Genomic DNA, 24299 nt, shown 5'->3' with positions numbered 1-24299 from the left:
GAGGCATATTATATACATAGTGGTCTCAGTCTGGAGATGTTTGGAAAGGTTTCATATGTGAGGTGGCCTTTGAACTGAACTACTGTTTTTAAACTGGCTTTTGAAGGATATATGAATTTGTCAACCAGATAGGACATGCCAGTCAAAGGGAACTTTGATTTGGGGCTGTGAAGACATGCCACTTTAAGGAGAAAATATTCAGATCATAAGGACCTCGTTTTATGCTCAGGGACTTGCTTTATCGCATTTTAGGTCACTAGAGCAGCCAGGAGGATTGGTTGAAAAGGGTGAAGCTAGAAGCTAGAAGGTGGTCTTTTAAACAATACAGACATGAGCCCGATAAGCAGGAGTGGAAAGAGGGAGACAATACTAAAAACTGGTGATATTTCTTGTGAAAGAGTAGAAATTAACATTGATTTTCAGATTTCTGGGTTGGGTCACTAGTTGGATATTGATACCTCTAAGATAAGGAATGCCAGAAAGTTTGGGATAATGGGAATTGAAAATGAGAACTGTGCTTGGAGTTACCTATTGAAATCCAAATGGAGAGGATTAGCTGGCCATTAGTTATTGTATGACTCTCTTCTCTAGCCCAGACTCTGTTGTGTGTGTAGAAATAGTCTAGACTGAGGTATTTATCAGACTTCTTGGGGAACACCAATCTAAAGGGTTGTAGGAAAAGAAGTCTGAGAATGACAAGATCAAAGTGGCATAATGAAAATTTACAGAGCTCAAGGAAAAGGAATATAATATAGGTGTGTCAAATGTGTGTGTGTGTGTGTGTGTGTATAAATATATAAATACATATATAAATAAAAATAAAGGACTGGATTTGTTGGCTGGTGAATTGGGTAGTCAGCCATAGGTGGTATTATGGGCTGTTTCAAGTGAAGTAGTGACCAAATCCTGATGGCATTGTGGACTGTTTCAGTGAAGTTGTTACAGAAGTTTGATTATAGAGGTTGAGGAAAGCAGTAAATGTAGACATTGTTCATGAACCTTAGCTGTCAGAAAAAAAAAGATTATGTTTTGTTTGTAAGAGATGTATATACATATTTCTGCTGAGGGATGAAACCAGTGGGGAGGGATTGATTGGTTTTTAAGGAAAGGAAGAAAAATAATGGAAACACATCTCATTATTTTATCGTCACATTTCTGTTTTTATCTGTTGAGTGTTTCCTTTCTTGCCAATAGTTAATGTTTGTCTATTTTTTTCTATAAAAGTATAATTTTTTTGGCATGGTTATACTAGGATTATACTTCAGATTAATTTAACATCCTTTTTTCAGAGTATTCAGATAATAGATTAATGGGGAAAAAAACATTAAAATTGTTTCTTGTTTAAATAAATTCAACTCGAATAACATAGATGAAAAATGTGTTTACTGCTTTCAGTCGACCAGATAAAAAGCAACGTATGGTAAATATTGAAAACTCCAGGCATCGAAAACAAGAGCAGAAGCACCCTCAGCCACAACCTTATAAAAGGGAAGGTAAATGGCATAAATATGGTCGCACTAATGGAAGACACATGGCAAATCTTGAAATAGAGTTGGGGCAATTACCTTTTGATCCTAAATATTGACCGTCATGATTAAGTTAAAATAGAAAACTGTATCAAACATGGATGCTTTCTACAATGTTTGGTGTTGAAACTAAGATGAAATATCAAGATAATGTATTTCTATCATTTCTAAGATGACTTTATATTATTACTCAGAAGCATCAAGCAAAAGCTTACTAACCTGCATTTTCCTGTAGTTTAGCTTTGCTGAATATCTTTTTGCAATGGAAATGTTGAACTGTAGTTTTGTTAAGGAAGCCAGGCATGCAACAGATTTGTGCATGAAATGAGACTTCCTTTCAGTGTATGAGCTTAAAGCAAGCTCAAATCATACATAACAAAGTGTAATTAACACTGATATTTGTGTTAAATTTGCAGTAGAGCTTGAGAAAAGTACATTGTGATGGAATTTCTTCTTTAACATTTTATAATCTTACTCTTGCTTCTTGTCTTTTTGTGGGTTCAAGAGCCCCGTTGACTTGTGAAGAATTTGCTGCCTTCTTATGAACTTGCTGACTTGTTCTCTTGTGAAATTTCTTGCACATCTGAATATTGTGGAAGAAACAATAAAACTACGTCATGAGGAAAACTAAAGGTCTATTTAAAATCCGGCAGTGTATTGATATATGATTTTATACTTTGTGATATTTTTCATACATTTCCTCAGTAGTAATATTTGGTAAAGCAGTTCATAGTGGGGTTTTGCTAGTTCCATGAATCTTACCCAGTGTTTACTAGAACATTTTAAGCAGCATCTGAATATTTCTACCTAGTAGTTTCTATTTCTCTGGGAAAGATCTAAACACAGTTCAGACTTTCATCTTCTTTTGAGTTTCCCTTTTAACTTCCGTTCATAGACGTATATGTGACTTCCAGTTCGACCCTCTGGCAAGTGAGTGTGAAAGAAAACAGCAGTTCTCTCGTAGTTTCTTGAAATTAGGAAAGCACTTATTTCCTAGAAATAAATAAATGTTTGAGTAAATAAAGGCTACATTTTGCTGAGTACTGTTTTAAGAATTTTTGAATGGCCTATTGTGACTTGTGCCTCTACAACTTTTAAAAAAATAAAAACAATGTCATTTCTTAAATTAACTCATGGTAAGTTACATATACATATGGAACTGGGGGTGATTTTTGACTAGGGAAAAGTTACCAATTACAAAATATGGGGATAAAAGGGACCATAAAAAAGTTAGATTGTCTATTTACCTGCTAAACCTAAGGTAAGATAAAATACCGTTTTCCCTTTTTTCATGTTTCCTTACCTCTTCCAAAATGCTGAAGATGATCAAGTGCGTAGGTAATGTTGAATTGTTGTGAAACTCTTTATACAACCAGTTTAAGGGATTTAGATAAAATATATCTGCTTCATCAAGATACTGACTTTTTCCAGTCAGGTTTGGGGGACATTCAAGAAATCTCATTGGAAGTGGGTAGTGGACATGGCTATAAAAAGAAAGTTACCATTATAATTACAAGAAGTTGTGAAAGTTTTCAGATTACTCTTAAGATATGTCGTGTTAACATAACAAAATGTGAAATCTGAAACTGAGTTCCAACTAAGGTGAAGAAGCAAGCCTTTAATGCAGTTTCTCAGAGATGGAAAATATGATTTCATGGCATGTACCAGTGCAGGAGGAGCATAACCTATAAGTCCAAACTAAAGTATGAAACTCCATTTCAAGATGGGGTGGTAGGTCAGAGCTTGGGGGACCTAATATTCTCTAACACTGGCATGGTCTTCCAGGAATGTAAGGGGCCTTTGATACCATGTAGGTTACTTGTTAACAAGAGAGTAAATCCCCATAGGTTTATTAGGCAAGGTAGAAAATTGGACGTGAACCAGAAAGGATTGTTGCTCTCTTCCCTTTCAGCTCTGAAAGGGGATGGATCACATCCTTCAATGACAAATGACAAGGTTTGTGGGGGTTTTTTGTTGTTATTGTTCTTATATAAGTAAGATTTAGTAATAGAGAGCAGCATATGTTCACTGATTAACTTTTCTAAAGAAAAGCTGTTTGCCCTTGTACCTTTATTGGGCAATTGGTAACTAATACAGCTTCCTGAAATAACAAGCATAGAGCTAAATGGATATATACCCAGCATAGTTAAGGCAATTTTAGTGTTATATTCTCAGAAACATTTAATTCAAGCATTAGGATATTATCTAACTGAATTCCCTAATTTTTATTGGCCATACAACTGATAATCCAAAGAGATTAAAAAGACTTGTTTAGGATCAGGGCAATAGCCCAGTAGTAAATCTGGACTAGAAGTTAGTGTTTTGAGATTAATTCAATACTGTATATACATAAGGAATTTGTCACAAAGATTTGTAGTAAGATCAATGATAATTTCTTTACTAAGCATACCATCAAATCTATAACATATACTATCTTTAAATCAGGTAATTTAAATATAAATTTTTAAAGATCAAAGTTAAAAGTATATGATTTTTATTGACAACATAGTTCAAATGGTTTGTAAAATTCAGCAGTGAATAAATATGGAGTTTTAAATTTCTTTCAATCATTTGATCAATGATCAATTAATTTAAATTCAGGAATCTGAAAGGAATTTTAAAGTAGCTTCATTTTCTTAATAATAGCATATAGTGGAACAACTTCTATTACCTATAAAAAGGAGTAGAGTGGCAAGGCATCATTACAAACACCGAAGCTGTAGATTTATTAGGATTTTTGTAACAGAGTTCTTGAATATAAGTCATGACATCAAGAGTACCTCGTTGATGAATTAAACCAGTATAGAGAGCGAGGAGCATATTTGATAAAAACAGGAAACTTAGAGCTGGTTTCTTCCATGTTTTCAGGTGGTTTAGTGAATACCCTGTATGAAGATAGACATGAAAATAACTTCATCTATTCTAAGACATCTGATAACATACAATTAACAGCTAAAAGTAAATTTAGTTCAAGAAATCTTAGATGCTCAATTTTGTTCCTCTGTGAATATTTTAGATAACATTATGTACGGTGCATTCCATTCAGTAGTTGGAATATCACACAGCCGTTTTACATAGTGCCACTAAAAATAGTTCTGATTAACCAAAGAATATGAAAAGTGTGATAAAAAAAAATGTAGCTAGATCAAGAAAACCAAGCTTGTTTAAAACTTAATTCTAAATTTGTAAGATGTTTGAAATGGTAAAATGAGGAACCTACTGAAGAGGATGAAAACTAGAATTAGATTTATCAGAAACAAATCGTTTGCAAAAGTTCTGCCATCTAATAATTCCAGCCACAGATAAAACAGCAGCAAATACAACTCGAAAGTGAAGTGCTTCCTTGTGTTGACAGGCAAAAACTATTTACCTAGTGGGCTCAAAATTACAAAATGCTTCAGTAGTCTACAACAAGGCCCCAGAAGACAACTTGCTCTCAAGTATACCATGGGCCTCTAAAGTGGTTCACTCATTAACAGTTTGTTCATTCATTATATGTTAAAGTTTTACCAGAAATTTAACACTAGGGACAGATAAGGTGGTATCGGTGATTGAAACAAAACTGGAATACATGGTGGCTAATGTAAAAAGGGCATTCTGGCAGGAATGCTGGAAGAAAATGTGCTTGTCTTCCTAGCTTCTTTAGTATTGAGTGGAGTCTTTTAAATTAGGTAATGCTTATATTATTTTGTGGTGATTTTCACTTTGAAGCTAGCTCATTTTACGATGGGTCCTTTTAGTGAGAAATGAATCTCTGTATTATTTGGAGAAATAATAAAATGTTGGAAAGAGAAGAGACAGTTGAACAGTCATGAATTTGAAGACTGAAGGTTTTCAAACCATCTGACCTTGAAAAGTTTACCAAGGGGATTTCAGAAATTGGAGTTGCTAAAGGGAAAATTGTAAAGATACAGATTGAATGTTAGACTGAACCACAAGAGATGCCCAGAATCCATGGTTTTCTTATAGGGAAACAGTATGGTTTCTTTACTATTTAAAAGAGATAATTAAGAAGATCCTAATAGCTGCCATCCAGTAAGTCTGCTTAATTGTACATACAAATAAAGAGATGTAGTTCGCACTAAATGGGTCTACCCAAAAATGAGCTCACTTCACAAGGTGATATAGTCACCACTAGGAAATGTAATATTACCTAATTTGAAATGTGAACCTCCCCCCGACACACACAATTACTGAAGATTCTAGGAACAAGTTTTCTAAATGTCCTATAGAAACCACTTACAGAAATCTTTCAGTTTCATGTAGTTTCCATGCCAGCTACAAGGACTGAGTACGAACCCTGGTGACTACAGAATACAGGCCCTTCCATTTCACATAGTAGCTCTTGATAACTCAATGCTAAGTAACATCCCAGAATATTATCTGGGCCTACAAAAAGATATTTAAAGTGAGCATAAAGAAAATTTCTGGAGGGATTTATAAGAGTGATAATTATAACTGGGGGATGGGACTAGATGATTAGAGGATGACACTGATTGTTTATTATTTTTTGTACCATTAGTATTTTTTTTTGTAATATACTGGGTTCTTACCAAATCACTCTCATTGAACCTACTGTTTAAAAAAAAAAATGTTTTAAATCCTTTCTGTCCTAATTGACTATTCTCCCAGGTAAAGTCTTAAAAATATAAGAAGGTCCCTCATGAGTTAGTTTCTTCTTTACTCAGCCATATCTCCTAATTGTCATACATGATTTATCTTGATACACACAATCACTTTTAAAGTTTTGGATAGTGTGTTTTTCTGTATTCTTTAGCAATGAACCCAAAGGTTCACTGTAACAAAGAGGATGAGAATTGGGGGTTGTACGTAACTGATCCTGTCAAACACTGAGGGGTAGCAAGGATGCATCCTAGTTTGGGCAAGAAATATTAAAAACAATGTTAAGAAAAAAAATCTCTCCCAAGTTCTATGAATTAGAGATATTTCTGAGTTAACATTTTCACTTTTAAATATTCTTTGAGAAAACTGTTAGGTCATCTTGATTCCACCGTTTCCATGAGTAAAACAAAGGGTGGTTTGATTCTAGAATGGAATGTTCAGGAGAGTGGGCCTGGGGAAGAATATCTGAACTATTAAGAACCATGTGAGAATACTGGGAACAGAAGAAGGTAGCAAGAATTTTATGTTGCTACTTTGCTAAGGAAATAAGCTATAATTTCATCTTCCATAGTGAGAAGTTGATAGTACCAAAACCAAAGATCTTTAAGGCAGTATTAGCATTTTATTTAGAGATAAATATCAAAATAACCACCTAAAAGTATGATTGCCTCTGGGAGCGGGGCGGGGGGAACCATTTTTTTTAAAACAAACTCCTTATGGAATGACTTCTGAAACAATGTACATGTGCAATTTTGATAAAAAGATTAGTATATAGAAAAATAAAGTGGCCTAATCGAGACAACCAAGTCTGCATTGGCCACTGTGGCAAAAACATTCAATGGACACTCAACCCAGAATTGATTGCAAGTGCTATAAACATACCAGCATAAATGACAGGTTCAACCTAAGAATTTCAGTGTTACTAGACCAATGGCACCTTTCTTTTACAGATAAGGAAACTGAGGCACAAGGTTATACAGTTCACTAAGGATCAGAGCCAATCACAGAAGGTATGTTTTCTAGAATTAAGTTCTTCATTTGGATAGGACTAAGGGAAATTCAAACTAGGCAAGAAAAGTTAACACAGATTAAAAAATGGCCACAATTACTCCTCTTCCTATATTCAGTCCCTACATGAGCCTGAAGTTTATTTCTCATCTCTTAAATCTGGCCTGGCTTTGTGACTTGCTTTGACCAAAAGAATGGTACAAGTAACAGTGTGCTAGTTCCATGCTTGGGCCTCAAAGGGCCTTGTATACTACCATTCCTTCTCTTGGAACCCTGCCTATACCCATTGAACAAGCCCATCTAGCCTGTTGGAGAATGAGAGCACATAGAAGAGCTGAGGAACCTTAGCTTATAGCCAGCTGAACCCCAAATGTGAGAAACCAACCTCGGTCAAAAGGGCTGTGCACCCCATCTGCAGCTGATCACATTTGTATAAACTCGGTAGAGATGAGAACTGCCAAGCTCAACTACAGACATGTAAGTAATAAGAGTTTTAAGCAACTAAATTTTGAGGTGGTTTGTGACACAGCGGTTGCCAATAGAGTTGTCCTGTTTATATAAAATCAGGTCGAAATAGATCATGCAAGAATAGAATAAAACTGACATTTGAAGTATAATATAACTCAAGATTTCAAAGGTAGTTAGAAAAGGTTCAAACTGGATTATTTAAAATATCAAGAACTCCAAAAAGAACTGTTATCTGACATCATTCCTGACTTTTGTCTAGGTGAGCTCATTACTTAATTGTCCTGTTGTTGGAAACTATTGGCATTAAAGAGTTCTGACTCTTAATGGCAGTATAAGACTCCTAAGAATCAAAATCTTTTGGTTCACTTAAGAACCTTGGGTATATGTGTCCAGAGGGAATGATTACATCCTGTGAGAAGGTCACAGATTTTGGTGGGTCTCTGTCCTTCAGGGGTCATTCTGAGTGGAAGCAGGAGGGAGAAAGGCTGGTTCTTGTCCATTATAAAAGAAGCTCTTCAACCCTCATCATTTTATCTAAATCTTTAGGACTGGAAACAAGGGATTACTGGGACCCTAACAATTAAAGATGCCATCTTTTGGACTGGGCATGAGGTGCAGAAAACTCAGTCTTTCCCTAAAACACTTTGTAAAGACACCCATAGAAGTGCAATGCTGGAAAAACCCAGAGTATAAAAATGGAATCAAAACAACTTCCTGAATTAACCAAACCAAACACACATGTATTTGTCTTCTAGTAGTCTGGCAATGTTCACCTGGGCAGAAACCAAACTTGATTTAATTATAACTCAGGCTGTCATAAAAAAAGAAAAAGTTAAAATATGAATAGTGACTCATTTTATAAAATATGAATAAATGTGCTCTGGTAAATGGGCCCAATATTCTTAAGACTTACAAATAGATGCCTAATTTTTATATGTGCCTGCATTTGTGTATAAAGTAATGACATAAATTAACACTGGTTTCAGCACTTAAGATGTATAAATATGTAGCTGTGTATGTTTGTACCTAAATTGAAGAGAGTACATCTGAGATCTGTAGAACATAATGTAAACTTGGTCAAGAAGGCTGCTTAACTGGTTTGAGTTCTTTTTTTAAGTAAAAAGTGTGATACTATTAACTCCTTAGCTTTTCCCTGTTTCTAGTCCCATTGATTACTCATTTATTCTCTCTCCAGTCCAGTGATTTTTTTTTTTAGTGATTAATATTTGAAGGAAACCAAAAGTCATTTATTCTGAATTAAAGTTAATAAAGTTTCAATTCATGATTTTTCCAAACCAACCAATGTAAAATTTCATATTTTCCAGAGCTGAGTAACATAAAACTTGAGAAGTCACATGTAAAAAAATTATTGCCAAGACCTACAGGAAATAATGGAGAAAAGGCCAAAAATAAAATTAGGTGTGAATCACTTTAAAAACTGCATATGCATTAGAGTGAGTCTTAAAGCATTAAAAACTTCAAAAACTAGTTTCAGCAGCTATAAACATATTTTCATTTGTGGAATGAAGAACGTCGTAGTCTAACCATAAAGTAGCTATTCTAAAAAAGATATTCTATTACTTTTTAGTGAAAGATTTCTAATAGCTAGAAACACCACCACCAAAAGGTGCTTTGAATATTGGATCTTTACGATTTGATCTCACTTTATAGGACACAGGAAAAAGGATATTTAGGCTGCAAAAAAGAGAACATTGCAGCAACACAATTATTTTGTAATTAAGAAGCAATTCTCTTTTAGCCTAGGTGAAAATAAATAATATTTTAGAGTTTAATGAGTTTATTGTCTTCTAACTTTCTAAATATTTTTTCTATATTGAACAAAAATACTTACCACAAAACACCATACAAAATGGTAAAACTGAATAGATAAACCTGAATTCTTTGTGGTCCAACATGCTATAATAAAACAAAGATATAAAAAAATATTTTTACATATTATATGATAGTTCGAGATTAGTGTATTTAAAATGAAATAATATGACCTGTTTTTTTGAGTACTGAGACTGACTTTCATGCTTTAGGAATTAGTGTCATTTTTTAGTTATAAGGCGATATGTTAAAAGTAATTCTAATATTTGATATCAATGTCTAATGCCAGTATTCTAAAAAATGGATTTCTATTACCAAAAAAGTAAGTCATATTACTCAAATTTGGAATAAAGATGCATATATTTTCATTTAAAAATATTTCTCTGGTTCTTCGATACTTAAAATTTTGGTAATCTCTGTTTTTTAGGAGCAAATGAAACTTGTTCAACTTCTTAAAAATTGAGTGTTATCCTTGTTAAGGAAACTACATATCAGAAGTATTTATTCTACCTGAGCATCAGCATAATTACTGCCTTTCTGTTGCTAAATAATCCCCATTAACAACTCATAAAAGAGTCACTGCATCTCCAAAAGATATTTTCTTTTTGAATAATTGCTTGGTTAAATTATGAAAGTTAACTATTTAAACAAATAAAATCTTACCTATATACTAGCAGTGTCCACAGCACAGTCACCAAAAGTATCCGGTACCTTTTTGGGGCTAGAAAGCAGCCATGAATGAAGAAGGGTAAATGAGTACCTAGGACAACTGGAAAACCTTGACTGAAGTACCAGTGCCATGGATGAGAACCATAAAATGTTCCCAAATTCTGCAGCACGTTAAATTTCAAAAAATTATATTGAACCAGAGTCCACTGGCATAGTTGAAGGAAAGAGAAATAGAAATGTATTAGTGTCAAGTGTGAATCTTTGGCATTAAGGAATTTGACATTAAATTAAGAATAACATCTGAGAACCAAGTTTACATTGATAATTTTGAACAGTGATCATATGAAACCATTTTTTGTGTTTAAGTATTATTAATTTGTAAAACACTAGTTTGACAATGTAAGTTTTACATAGAATTAGAGCTATAGAGAATCCTAAAAAAATAATTTTTATGACAGTGTGTGTTATAACCACATTAAAATTCTTCTGTAGTACATTATATCACATATTACTTATTAAGATAAAGCTGTGAAAACATTACAGTTGCAATTATGGCACAAAGCAGGTAATAATTAACAGCAATTACAGCTAACATTAAGCGCTCACTTGTGCCAGGCACCACTGTAGGCACTTTACATGCATTATCTCATTTAATCCAACCTTGTGAGACATGTACCACAATCATTTCCAGAAAAAGAAACTGGCAAGAAAGGTACATAACTTGTCCTTGGTCACACAGGTAACAGGGCACTAAGCTTCATGCTGTGGCAGTCTGATTCCAGAGCCCATAAGTGGCTTAAAAACAGGGAACTTAAAAACAACCAACAGTCATGAGTTTAAAATGTCACGCCAATGCTTGAAGAATAGAGTATTCTGGTTAATTTGAATTCTGAATGATTACCATGAAGTCAATTAGCATTATTAAAAAATCTAACCTTTATTGTTACAAACCTTAAAAAATGCCTTTAAAGTGGACTCGAACTTCAACTAGGAATACTCAATTCTGTTATCTAATAGAAAGCATAGCAAATTGAATCAAAGGCATATGCTAGTAGTTTTTTTTAATGTATCCCATATTATTAAAAAAAATGATTTGCCTACATTCCCAAATATTCATGGATTGATTAAAAAGTCTGATTGAGTTTTTAGTGTAATAAATATTTTACCTACTTGCCCAAAAAACATACGATCAATTATCAGAGACCAACTCAAAGTGACAAATCTGAAAAATGAAAAGAAGGGTGATTAACATTCTGAACTTATTGAAAATCCAATATTGGCATGGCTTTACAAGTGCCTTGCATCAAAAGCCATTTTAAAATGCTTCAGTGTCACCTACTGAATATGGATTTACACATTTTGAAGTTTTTCATGACAGGAGCTGCATTTAAGGAAACTTTAAAAGTAATAAACACTGCACTATCTATTTCTGCATTACAAATTACCCCAAAACTTGGCAACTTATAACTGTGAACATTTTTTATCTCACAGTTTCTGTGGGTCAAGAATTCAGGTACAGCCTAGCTGAGTGTCTCTGAATTGTCAAAATGTTGGCTGAAGGCTTGATTGGGGATGTTGGGGATATTTGCTTCTAAGCTCACTGACATGATTGTTGGCAGGACTCAGCCTCCCATATGTGACCTTCTCCTTTAAAACTAGGTCATGACATGGCAACTGGCTTCCCCTGGCTTGAGCCAGCTGAGAGTGAGACAGGAACCCAAGGTAAAAGTCTTTATACCCAATCATGGATATGACATCCCTTCTGCCATATTTGTTTGTTTGAATTGGGTCAAAATGTCCAGCCCACACTCAAGGGGATTATTCAGGAACATGTATATCAAGAGAATGGGATTAGAGCCATCTCAGGTGGCATATCAAAAACATATACAGAAAAGTAAACTATAAGTCTTCATGAATCATCACAATATGAAAACAAACTGTCATACAGAGCAGGATACAGAGCATTATTAGCACTTTAAAAGGCCCCCTCATCCCCCCAACCAATCTCCACTCTCTTCCCAAAGGTGACCAGTAACTATCCTGACTTTTGATAGGGTAGATGTTTTACCTTTTTTTGAATTTTACAAAAATGGAATCATGCTATATGTACTCATGTCTAGTTTCCTACAATCATGAGATTTAACCATGTTTTTTTGCATATTGCAGTAGTTCATTAATTTATAATACTGTATAATACTCACCAAATTTATATGTCACAGTGTATTTATTCTGTTGGACACTGTGCTTCCCTTTTTTTTTTTTTTTAATAGCTGTTAACACTGTTATGAACATTCTTTGACTCGCCTTTTGGTTCCCATACATGTACATTTCTGTTGACTATATACTTAGTATTGAAATTAACTGAGCGCTAGGGTATAGTGCAATTAGCTTTAGTAAATACTTAGTTTTTCAAAGTGGTTGTATCAATTTATAAGTGTTCTATATCCTTTTAAGACATTTGGTTAGATGGACTGTAGCACTACTCACCCTACAGGTAAAAACTGATGTAGAATAAGATCAAGCTTTCTCTGTTCTTGCCAGATATGTCTTAAGAGCAAAGGTATCCATGGAATGATAGCTGTGGGACGAATTATGAAGGCAAGTGCCACCAGGGATGAGTACTTGATACTAAAACAAAGAAAATATATTGTCAAGACAACTAAGAAATGAGTTTAGAAGTTATCTACTATTTACACTGTGCTATAACTTTTTTTGTTAGATCATTTTTCTTTTGGTATAAATAGCTGTGTAAAGTTGGGAAAGTTACTTATACTTTCTGGCTCTTAGTTTTTCTCATCTGTATTATCTAAGGTCTTTTCCAGCTCTAATATCCTACTTGTATTTTCAAATAAGCAGTTATTCTGTTTTAATGTTTGTCTTGTTTGTTAAAACAGACAAACTTTTAACCATAGAACTTTCCTGATAGAAAAATGATCAAGTCTCTCATAAGGCTATAAGAGATAATCCATAAAACCATTCTCTAAGAAAGAAACCAAGTGCATTTAAATAAACATTAGGATTATTTAGGCTATCATAGGCTTCTGAGTCCATATGAATTTGTTTTGAAAAGGTAAGCTGCTAACTTTATCCAACTGAAAGACATATATGTACAACTGATAAAAAGCCTACTATACAAACCTGTATGATTATGAATAGAAATGTGGATTTTTACTATTAGGATTTCTCTCAATAAATGGCAAGAGATTATATGATAATTTAATCATGGAGACTACAGACAGTAAATTATCACCTGGATATATACTTAGCCCTGTGAAAAACTGAAAGCTAGCAAAATAAAACAACTTCATGGCACCATTATATATCTATTAACTAATAATTATGAAGACTTTCTAATGGTGAGGATGTAAGAGCAAGGATTTCAAATTTAAATACTTATATAGAGATCACGTAGGTAATACAAATGAATGATTTAGTCCATATAGGGGCTTTAATGTTATCATGAAGGAATCCTGACCCAAAATGTTGTTAGGCCTTCTGTTTTTTCAAGAGAAGCCAGAAATCCAGATGTTATGTAAGATCTCCTAATTTTAAAACTTTGTCAAATAGTTTACTAAAAATACAAAAACACTGTGTAGGTGAAATAAAACACATTTGTGGCTTGGTCTGACTTGCAGAACATCTAAATTGCAACTTCTGCTCTAGTGAAACTCCCTAAAGGATGCCCAAATGTACATTTCTTGTCTTAACCTCACTCCAAATTCTCAGACTTCGACTTCTCATTCCTGAATATTTGTCTACATTCATCTCTTACTAGCACTCAAAATCAGAGTGTCTCAAATAAGCCCCACAACTTTCCCTCAAACTTATTCAGTGTCTAGTACGTAAGTTAACAGTATCACCCAGTTTCTGAGTCTTAAAATTTTAGAGTCACCTTAAATAGTAGCTTCTCATCCCATACATTTACTTTGTTCCTTTCTCATTCCCACTACCATCATTTTACATCAAGTCCTGTCACTTGTCTGGAATCTTTTCCTAGTCATCATAGTCTTTTTTTTTTTTTGTATTACCCAGAAATATTCTTTAACAACATCGTCATCATCAGTACTTACCAAGCACTTTGTAATGGGGTCCTGTGCTATACAATTTACATAGATTCTCATTTAATTCTTATGAGTTGTTATTCTCATTCTGCAGATATAAATGTTTAGATAGCCTCATGCCAATTTAAAAATCTTTCACTATATGTGCATTTTTAAAGGAGTTTGCAAAATGTCATTTATCGTCAGGGCAAGAATAGTACTTGTCATGTGAAGAATGTTTATACAGTGGTCATCTGTCTCACATGACCCTCCCTTCCTGACAGAATTAGGGGACGGCATCTGAGCTGAGGCAGCTCATCTAAGACTGGCCAGTGTGAAAGCTCTGTCCAAATAGGGATAATGATATTTAACAGACTTAATGATATTCCTTCAAATTAAATGTGAAATACAGGGAAAATTGGGCAACTGGTAGTGAGAACAGAAGTGGACAGAGCCTGAGAAAGCCTCAAAATGATGGAGAAAACAGGGATTCATAGACTGGCCTATAAAAGCACCACAGAACAACAGCCCATTCCTCAAAACTACCTTACATTCTGCATAACCTTCCAATTCAGTTGTGTGGCTGAGATATTCTATAATTTTAATCTAGGCCTGGCCACAAGGCTAAGATGCTGATCTTCCTTATTTTCACTTTGTCTTAAATAAAGTCCTCATATAGATAATCTAATTGAATGCTTATTTTTGCAGTCAAGAATCTAATGCAGAAATGATCTTATTTCATCCAACCATATTTTTATATAGGAAGAATGGTCACTAGCTTCTTAACTAGACTCAAATTCTGGCTTTCTTCCTTTCAACATATCCTAAATACTGATTTTACAAGAGAATTCTTCCTGAATCAGATCTGATTATGTCATGCCTCTCAAAAGCCTACAATGGTTCCCTACAACTTGTAGAATAAAGATCAGATTCTAGACAAGGGCAAAGTCCCATTCCAGCCTCATCCCTATTCTTTTCTTCTTCACGCATCCTACCACACATTTAGCTACTCAGGACAACTTGCCCAGAATACAGTGAAGCTCTTTTACAGTGTTGTGCCATTGCTCATTTTCCCTTTGCTTAGTATTTACTTCCCAGTTTATATGTTCCCAAATCAGGTACATATGTTTTCTGTCTGCTCTTCTGGATCTGATCTCTCCATTCTTCACCTGCTCAATGTACAGGGAGGCTGACCTGTATGGACTATATCAATGGGTTATCTTGCTTTCTGGCTGCTAATTGGCTGTAGCTAACAGGAGGACAGAAGAGGCAAATTGGGCTCTTGCTCTGGCTGAAGGCTGGTTGTGCCTGTCTCCTGTTGGGGCTCTCTTAAAGTTACAGCTCTGCATGTAACCATTTCCTCTACTTGCTCCTTTGAGGCCATGGTGTAATAGAAACTTCCTGCTGTGGCTATTCCTGGGGCACTATGGTGTCCCCTTATTGGTTTTTCTAAACATTGTCTACACCTTTGTAAATAGTCATTTTATTACCTTTTCCTTAATTACCCACTTTGACTATATCTGTTTCCTGCTATAATAAATATATTGACTGAAAATCTGTGGTTCTAATAATCTTCATAAACATTAGGGGTCCACTAGACATTACAATATGTTGATATTTAAGATTTTTCAAAAGCATGCTTTAGTTGTGTATATTAACAGTAATACATCTCACCTGTTCATAGACTTTGAACCTTCCAAAGGATAATAGAAAAGAGCAATTATAGTGAGAACAGTTTCCATGGTGTTTGTAAGAGTTCTGGTACAGCAATACCACGTGAACCAAGAGCATAGCTGGCAAAAGAACTAAGAACAATTATGAGCAAACATAGATGGGGTGGGAAATGAAAAAGCTTAGTTATCTTCTATGGAAAATAGTAAGTCTAAATACTGGAAAAACCACATCACAAGGTAATTAATGTTAACAGATGCCATGTGCAAACACTGTTTTTAAGAACTTATATCAAACACAGGTCTAAGATAACATCAGATCTATATTCGTTAAGGTTAAAAAGTTTACATTTTCAGGTACATTTTTATGGCATTTCATTTTATTTAAATCTCATTTCCCATTAATAAAAGACATAAAACACAGATTCTTTGATGTAGTTTATAGAGGACTGAAATTCATAACTAGGTCCTCCCAATCAGTATTCCTCAAATTGTCTTATATTACTGACAAATATTTTGACTGTTTTTATTGACCTTAGTTTAAAATGTTGCCTATATCTTGATGAAAAATTAAAATGCAGGAGAAAAAACATGACATATCAGGAGACATCAATTTTAATTTGGAAATTGACTAAATTAATAAACCAGTTTTGAACGAATATACAAACAGAAGCATCATTAAGTCTACACAAGAAATATCTTAGAGGAAACCTGTTAGCCGATGCAATGGTGTTAAACATGTGTACTTCCTATCTATTTAAATATAGCCTTTAAAAATTGTTTCCAATTTTCGTGTGTTTAAAGGCTTTTCCTAAACTAGAAGAACCTAGTGCTGCTACTTTGAGGGAAGGAATTCAAGGGTATTATGTCTTTGCCATTTTAGATTTAGCCTTCGGCAGTGTATATAAGCAGAAAATAAGACTGTTTTATCCTTGAGTCAATTAGGAAGGACTCATTTGCTAAACCAATCTGCCTTTTTAATACAAATCAACATGCTACCTGCAAAAATATGTCCTGTTAATCTTTAAATTGTTAATATTTATTAATAATTATAATTACATCTAGAAATGTGTTGGTCATTTGGAACATATTTTTGAATAGAAACAATGTAAAAAGCATAGTAAGATTTCAGAGGTGGCTCAAATAAGCTTTCTTAATTTAAGAAAGACCCAAAGTGAAGTAACAACATTACTACAACCATTTTTTGGGATATGGTTTAAATGGGAAAATCCATTCCAGATTTGAATGGGAGATCAGGAATTTATCTCTCCACTGTGAAAAAAGCCAAATGACAAAAGGATAAAAGACAGTCTTCTACGCCCCATTCTCTCCCTTACAGAGTCCAACTATTTCATACATTCAAACCAGAGGTAAAAGGGTGCTTTAGTGAGAAGCAGTATTTCTCAGGATGAGTCTCAAGTAGCTGGAGGAATAGAGAACAGCATTGAAAACAGCTGAGGTGATTTGTGAGGTAGGCAATGATTTAGAACTATTCCTACTGAATTTTATGGAAAGTTAGGCAAGGACTCTGATAGTTTTGAGGTGTGAAGATACTTCCAAAGCCTGTCTCCTAGGGTTAAGCTCATAGGGTTTGAAGGCATCAGTGGCTTCTACTGCCTAGGACTCAATCTGGAGGAAAGGTATGGATGGTATGCATCATTTGCATCTTTCCATTTTTAATTATGGAAGTACCTCTATAAAGTTGTATGAATTATCTTTTGAAACTTTTGGTTATCGATATTATTCCTTGTGCTTCATGCTCATGGGAATGAAGTAAATGAAATATAGTTTCTAAAGTGTTTAGGACTTACCACCCATTTTGCCACTTGCTGATTTTCTAGTTGTTTCATTAATGAGTAAAGCCTCAAGTCTGCTATAACAGACAGAACTGCTTGGGCAAGTCTAGGAATCCAAATCTTTGTTAAAAAAAAAAAAAAAAGATGTTAAAAACATCTGTTGGTTCACACTGAATTATAAGAAATTAACAAGCTGATCCAACTATCAATTAATTGAAAGCCATTCTTAGTTCAAAAATAGATATAATGTATTATTCTATTGTTCTGCAAAAATACTTGTATTTCTACAAAAAATACATTAATTTTTTATGGAAATACCCAAGATACTTTTACCATTCTCATTTTTATATATATGTATATATGTATATATATGTGTATATATATGTATATATATATGTGTGTATATATCTATATCTATATCTATAATATAACCAGGTCCTGAGTGGGCATGTATGTATTTAGTCTTCGTAAGCTTATATATTATATATATACACACACGCATATTTATTACATATTACAACACTACCAATTCTAATTTAAAAGGCTAACAAACCATTTCATTGTGTTAAGGGTTTATTTTAGAAGCACATTTAGTTATTTTGATTAGCATAACAGTAGGTAATTTAAAATGAAACCTTATAGTACTGTGTCCTAGATATTACACTAAGTACATACTTGATATCAGTTCATTCAGTCCTCCAAATAATCTTATAGGTACTATTCTATAAATGAAGAGCCTGAAGCATAGAAAACTTAAGTAATTTTCCCAATGCTGCACAGCTAGTTATGTGGAAAACAGGATTCAAACCCAGGTCTGCCTAACTCCAAAGCCTGTGCTAAGTTATAATACTTTCCCATCCTGCAATATAGATGATAAAATACAAGTTACTTTTTTTTTTCAAAGCACAAGTATTCTACATTTATGAAACGTGGTATTTAGATGAATAAACTTATTTAAGAGTAAACTTAAAAGAAATGAAAGCGTAAGTATATAATAACTTAATTACAGTTAGGAATTCTAATGCTATACATTAGCATCTTTCAGGGTTTTTTTAAATGTGTCATAGTTATCTTTAAGAAAATAACACTTGCCAGTAGAATACAATTTCATGTTGGTTTGTTCAAAAGATGTGTTTCTAAAGACATGTAAATTTGTATTTTTGTCGAATCAAACTTAAAGCTGCTTAACTTTCAATTTTCAATTGTCAGTGGCCTCTAACACTTTAGCTTTATGTTCCATTTCTTTATTAATAATCTGTAAATAAATATTTAAATCTTAGAGTTTGAGGAATGCTATACTTCATAATTTCAATTCAACTGTGCTCTATAAAATGCATTAAAGGGCACCTATTACATACCTTCTGTTTGTTCTGCATAGAGATCTATAAACTTCATCCTTACCTCCCAGGCCTGAAAGTAGTTCATTTGAAAACCCAATTTGGCTACCTATTTAATATAAGCCAACAATATGAGGTAGCTACTAAAAAACTAAATCTTTGTGTACTGAGAGAAGCATAGTATTAATGAAGTTAATGGTCCCACTATACTATTCTGAACTAGTTACCCTAGCTTTCAATATTATGTTCAGTTTGGAGACCCACATGTTAAGATGGATATTAATAAATTATGTCTAAAGGACACATTATCTGATTATGAAGTTTAGAACTGGAGATGTTTGTCCTGGATAAATAAAACTTTTTGAAGGGTTGTCATGTAGTGTCATGTAGAAATATTGAATTTAAAAGGTAGATTTTAGCTCAACACAGAAATAAGTGGAGTTGTAAATTCCATTATTAGCAATGTCTCCAGACATTTAAGATGACTATCATTTTCCAGGTCATACTAAGGACTTGACAAGAATTAAGTAATAGTTTCAAACGGTTTCTGGAAAATAAAAAGTAGTGAGGTAGGGAAAAGAGAAGGAATGTGCCAGGGTTAAACTCTAAGGATAAAGTCTATTTTGGCAGCTTACCATTCTATTCTCCTGTTCTTAAAGGTCCTGACTCCTTCCTTAGGCTCCAGGAGCCAAATGTCCCTGTGCCACCTTCTGACTATTCAAAGCTTCACTGTGGTACCCCATTCATGTCTCCCTTCTTATTCCTCTTTCTGCTCACATGTTCTAAACCAGTGCTGTCCAGTAAAAATAGAATGTGAGCCACAAAGATGATTTTAAATTTTACCATAGCCAAATTAAAAAATAAAAAAATTGCAAACAGGTAAAATGAATTTGTTTTGTTTAACCCAATATATCTAAATATACATCTAAATGACATCTAAAATACCATTTCAACATTTAATCAATATAAAAATTATAGAAATATTTTACATTCTTATTTTGTACTAGGTCTTTAACGTCCAATTTTTACTTTAACACTTCTCAGTTTGGATTAGTCATATTTCAGATATTCAAAAATCAATGGGTGCTTAGCGGCTATCGTATTGGACAGTGCAGCTCCAAGCCTTCCCTCATTGGGTGCACACACCTTATGCAGTTTAGAGAGAAGCTATCTGGAAAGAACATTAGGCTGTGAATAGGTAGACTTATGATCTAGTTTTAGCTCTGCTTTGAACATTCTGTGACCTTGGTCTACGTACTTTACTTCTCTGACCTTCTAGTTTCAAAATTATACAATCTATATTCTAAAAAATCAATATGAGTATGACTGACTGACTGATAGCATCCTAATGTTTCTTTACCTGGTCAAGTTCCAAGTAGACTGAGGCTTCTTTTCTGGGGTGGGGGGAGGGGGTTATGGGAGTGTTGGGGGACAGAGGGCCACGGGAGGTTTCCTTTTAATCACAAAATGGCCAGGACAGTCAGCTACAGGTTGAAGGCAGTGTGTAGGTCCTGGAATCGGAAGTTTTTCTATCTTGAAGACGCCTTCATTTATAATAAAACCTACTTCCTGGGATATAAGCTACCCTTGATGACATTATGTATATCTGTCTATGGTTCCAGACTTTATGGATACCCTGCACGATCTACATGCTAGCAGGTAGCCCTGGCAGGGGAACAGAAAATTCACAGCTCCTAAGTTCCACTTGTGTCAATGGGAGAAACTCTGCTACTGCTCAAAATTCTCCTTCCCCTGGATCTTTCCATGAGAAGTATCAGTTTCACAGGTATGATCCTTGTTTCCCAATAGAGGGGAATCGAATATTGCAAAGGGGAGATTAGTCTTGCCTAGGGGGGTGGGGAAACCCCAGAAACTTAATGTCTCTCGGGCTTCAAAAACTGCTCAGGATTTAGACTGTCTTTGGAATTCTGGGGCACTTGCCTAACGAAATGGGGAAGGCCCAAAGTTCTGAGCCTAATGACGATAGCTTAAAAGATCCTAACAGTGAAGTTTGAAACTTTTGCATCATTAGTTCTTTCTTTGTCCTCTCTTCTGGCAAATGACCCCAGAAATTCATGATCCAGAAATTATAACCCTACTTATCATTGATACCTAATTTCAACGTAGCACAAGGATAATGCATATCTTTGAATTTTTGTCAAATTAATTTTTTCTGAGTTTTAAACACTAAATTCTGAGTGGGCTTATATATATTTAGTCTTCAAAAGCTCATATAACATGGTCTTCTACTCACAAGTTAATAAAACAAGATACAACACTGTTCTCAAGTGATTCATAATGAAGGATGTATACTTCTAAAGTCCAAATAATTAATATGTAATATAATGATTCTGAAAATCTTAACAGGCTGGCTCCCAGCAGGACACTTTCATGCTTAGTCTTGTGTTTAAGCACACAATGAAGAGTTACACATCATAGTATGTCTTTGGAACCCTAGATATAGTCAGAGTTTGGCAATAGTAGCCTTTTAAAAACAAATTTCAAGATACCAAATAACATCATTTAGTTAATATACATTAAGCTTTAAAAAAGGATGGAATAAATCTATTTTTAACAAGTATTTTGATTACTTTTATTTAAACTTACCAGTAACTGAACACTATCTTTCCCCAAAAAATACAGAATCTTGTAAATGCTTGCAAAGATTAAGGGGTAAGTATAACCCCTCAATCTTTCTGTCCATTCCCAGGTCAAATAACCATAATTAGTAAAATTAAGGATTAATGTTAAATAGCATTGAAATAAAACCTACTTTCATTTCCACATATAAAACTATTTTATTTTTTTGAAAAAGCAGCTTAAAAACAGCATTTTATACTGGATATTTAAATTAAAAATGCAATTGGCCAACTAAACTCAACTTCTTTAAGGCAGAAATGTGATTTTTACTTCATCGATATCCTCCATAGTACTGAGCACTGGGAATACGTGCTATATATAGGTTAAGTCAAGTACATATAAACATCAAAGAAAGATACAGGAGAAACATTAGTATAAAATAATGGATAATTTGATAAGTTAAAATTATTTGGAGAAAATATGAAAGATTGACTGAAAATGTATAATAGAACTGACACAATTCCTAAGATAAATATACATTCCAGGTCTGGAAAAAAATTACAAAGGATATTTGAAAACCATATGATGCGCAACTTCAAGAGACTGCCAGTACTCATCTGGAACGAAACTTGTCTGGACTAAAAAGCAGTTACATAGTCGTAATGCTATGGTAAATAAGACCAGATAAATGTTTTCCCCAAGATGATCTGAAAAACAAAATAAAAAGTAATGTGACACAAAAGTCATACAAGTTCTGCTTGCAGAAGGAAAATATGCTGCTCTGGTTGGCCCCTTGCTTAGGCTATGTTAAGGCACAGTAGTGAACTGCTCCCTCCACACTACTCTCAAAGTAGACCTGAGCCAAGAGTTACACAAGGGGCAGAGCGTCAACTACTGAGTGATTACCACTCCTTTCATCTAATCAATATTTCTTACAACTTATTGTTTAAAGAGATTAAGATAAATACTGAAAAAGAGATTGGGTTAAGTAAGGCCTTAGGTGGATTAGGTTATTCTATATGTTTATCTAACAGAAAGAAACCAGCTAACATTATTAATTTAGGACTCAAGTCTTTATATAGGTGCCAAACAGTTGCATATAAAATGCTCCTCTGTACATTTTTAAATAACATTCACTGACGCTTACTGTATGCCAGGCACTGAGTTCATTCCTTTACATGCATTATGTCATTTAATCCTCAAAATAATGCTATGGGATAGATATTAGCCCATTTTACATATGAGGAAACTGAGGCTCAGAATTTAAATTCCTTGTCCAGTTCAAAAAGGTTGTAAATGGCCAAAAAGGATTCAAACTCAGGTCTGCTGTCTGCCCTGCTCTTAGTCACAGATGGGACAGCATATAGGCCAAATACAGAGAATTTTTTTAAATTTGAATTTAGTTGCCAACATTTAAAAAATCAAATTTTATGTTAAAATCTATATTGCAGCATTTCAAAACAGAAGCTCAATTAGAAACAAATGACTGGTACTGAAATATAGCGTGCTTTGACTTATTTAGCTCTGCCTGTCTGGCCTGAGTCTTTGAGTCTGCAACCTGCCTCTGATCCACTGTGAGTCTCTACTATCATTCTGGGTTCCTGTCATTCTCTTTCCTTATTCACACGAAGCACATTTTAAATGTCTCTCGGACAAATGGTACATTCAGCACAATGTATATGACCTATCTGAACTTTCACCTACCAGAAACACTTCAAGAAACTGTTCATTCCTGTCCCCCCACCCTCCTTTAGCCTGTGGACTGGGGCAGAAGAAACAATACTCAGAACTGGCCTTTGAAACAGCTGATCTTGAATACCTAAAAGTTCAGCTGTAAGTCTGTTGAAAGTATGGTAATTTACTGTTGTTACTATCCTTTACCCTGACGGGATCCAACTTCTAACAAGGGGTAAGTCAGGGGAAAAAAGCTAGGGAGCTCCGGTTCAGCTGCCTTTCCTGACCCTCCTCCCCCGCAGTCCCCGGTTACAATCCTCGCAGCCTCACTTTTCATTTAGCAAAAAGGTTTTCCCCTTTTTCGGTCTCAGGTTTCCGGAGGGGTTAACTAAGCATTCTTTTCATGCCGCCTACACCGTCCTTGGCACATAAAAGACGTCCAGTCAGTATTTACTGAATGAATGGGGACTCCATCTTTATATTAAATACCACCACCACCCCGCGACAAGTTAAAATCCCACTTGCTAGGGTGATTTTTCTCCTGTCTGCATCACATCGGGACCAAAGTGAAGGAAGAATGGAGCAAAAGAAACAGGGCGGAGTCAGACCTGGTCCCGTTGAGGAATCTGCCCCTCTGTAGCTGCTAAACCTTGCGTAACTTCTGGCCTTAATGGCCCGACTCTAAAAACCGGGATGGACCCATCATACCTACTCACTTAACACGACTGCGCGGAGGAAGGCATAAAATAATGCAGAATACAGTGCCGTGCAAGCGGCGGGAATCGAGAAGCCTGTTTGGCACGCACTGCGATTTCTTGGCAACCCCAACCCAGCAGATGGAACCCTCGGTCTGAGTCCGCGACTTCCCGCCACCTCCTCTTCCCTGGGCGTCCCCACCCCTCACTCACCTCCGCGGCGCCCGGTGCTCTTCTGGGAGCTGAAGTATGAGGCTGACTTTCTCTTTCGCAGCTTCATTTTCTCGTGGGAGCAACTCTGGAGACCGCGGAAAAAGAGCCTGCTATCACCTGGTTCTCGCTCCATACTGCATCTGCTCTGGCCTCCGCTGAGGATTCCGGCC

The 24299-nt window shown here is 34.9% G+C and overlaps 2 protein-coding genes across 9 annotated transcripts in view; one reads left to right on the top strand and one right to left on the bottom strand.

Moving 5' to 3' along the window:
• The window catches only part of CCPG1 (cell cycle progression 1), a 53806-nt gene extending 36033 nt beyond the window's left edge, over positions 1-17773 (top strand). For 3 of the 5 annotated variants that reach the window (XM_016158203.2, XM_016158176.2, XM_016158185.2), the window contains one exon: positions 1396-2566. In XM_016158203.2, the coding sequence (XP_016013689.2) occupies positions 1396-1585 (190 nt within the window). In that variant the 3' untranslated portion in view covers positions 1586-2566. Of the gene's footprint in view, positions 1-1395; positions 2567-7099 lie in introns of those variants that run through there. The other 2 variants (XM_016158192.2, XM_016158198.2) reach the window with 2 other exon arrangements.
• On the bottom strand, positions 1362-24299 carry PIGB (phosphatidylinositol glycan anchor biosynthesis class B). Of its 4 annotated transcripts, none has more exons than XM_016158215.2 (12): positions 24130-24299; positions 22119-22254; positions 21575-21692; positions 17646-17750; positions 15839-15969; positions 12612-12752; positions 11295-11346; positions 10119-10330; positions 9478-9542; positions 4198-4411; positions 2830-3010; positions 1362-2519 (listed from the first exon to the last, which is right to left on the bottom strand). In XM_016158215.2, exons 1-12 carry the CDS (start codon positions 24260-24262, stop codon positions 2382-2384), a joined length of 1626 nt encoding a protein of 541 aa, XP_016013701.1. In that variant the 5' UTR covers positions 24263-24299; the 3' UTR covers positions 1362-2381. The 4 variants fall into 4 exon arrangements, with proteins under 4 accessions (XP_016013701.1, XP_016013727.1, XP_036094309.1 ...); XM_016158241.2 differs by lacking the exon at positions 24130-24299 and adding an exon at positions 23930-24049; XM_036238416.1 differs by lacking the exon at positions 24130-24299 and adding an exon at positions 23830-23956.

Source organism: Rousettus aegyptiacus, unplaced genomic scaffold (genome assembly GCF_014176215.1).
Source record: "Rousettus aegyptiacus isolate mRouAeg1 unplaced genomic scaffold, mRouAeg1.p scaffold_m13_p_3, whole genome shotgun sequence".
Lineage (NCBI taxonomy): Eukaryota > Metazoa > Chordata > Mammalia > Chiroptera > Pteropodidae > Rousettus > Rousettus aegyptiacus.
Note: the sequence above shows the minus strand (reverse complement) of the source record. Positions and strands in the feature narration are given on the sequence as shown.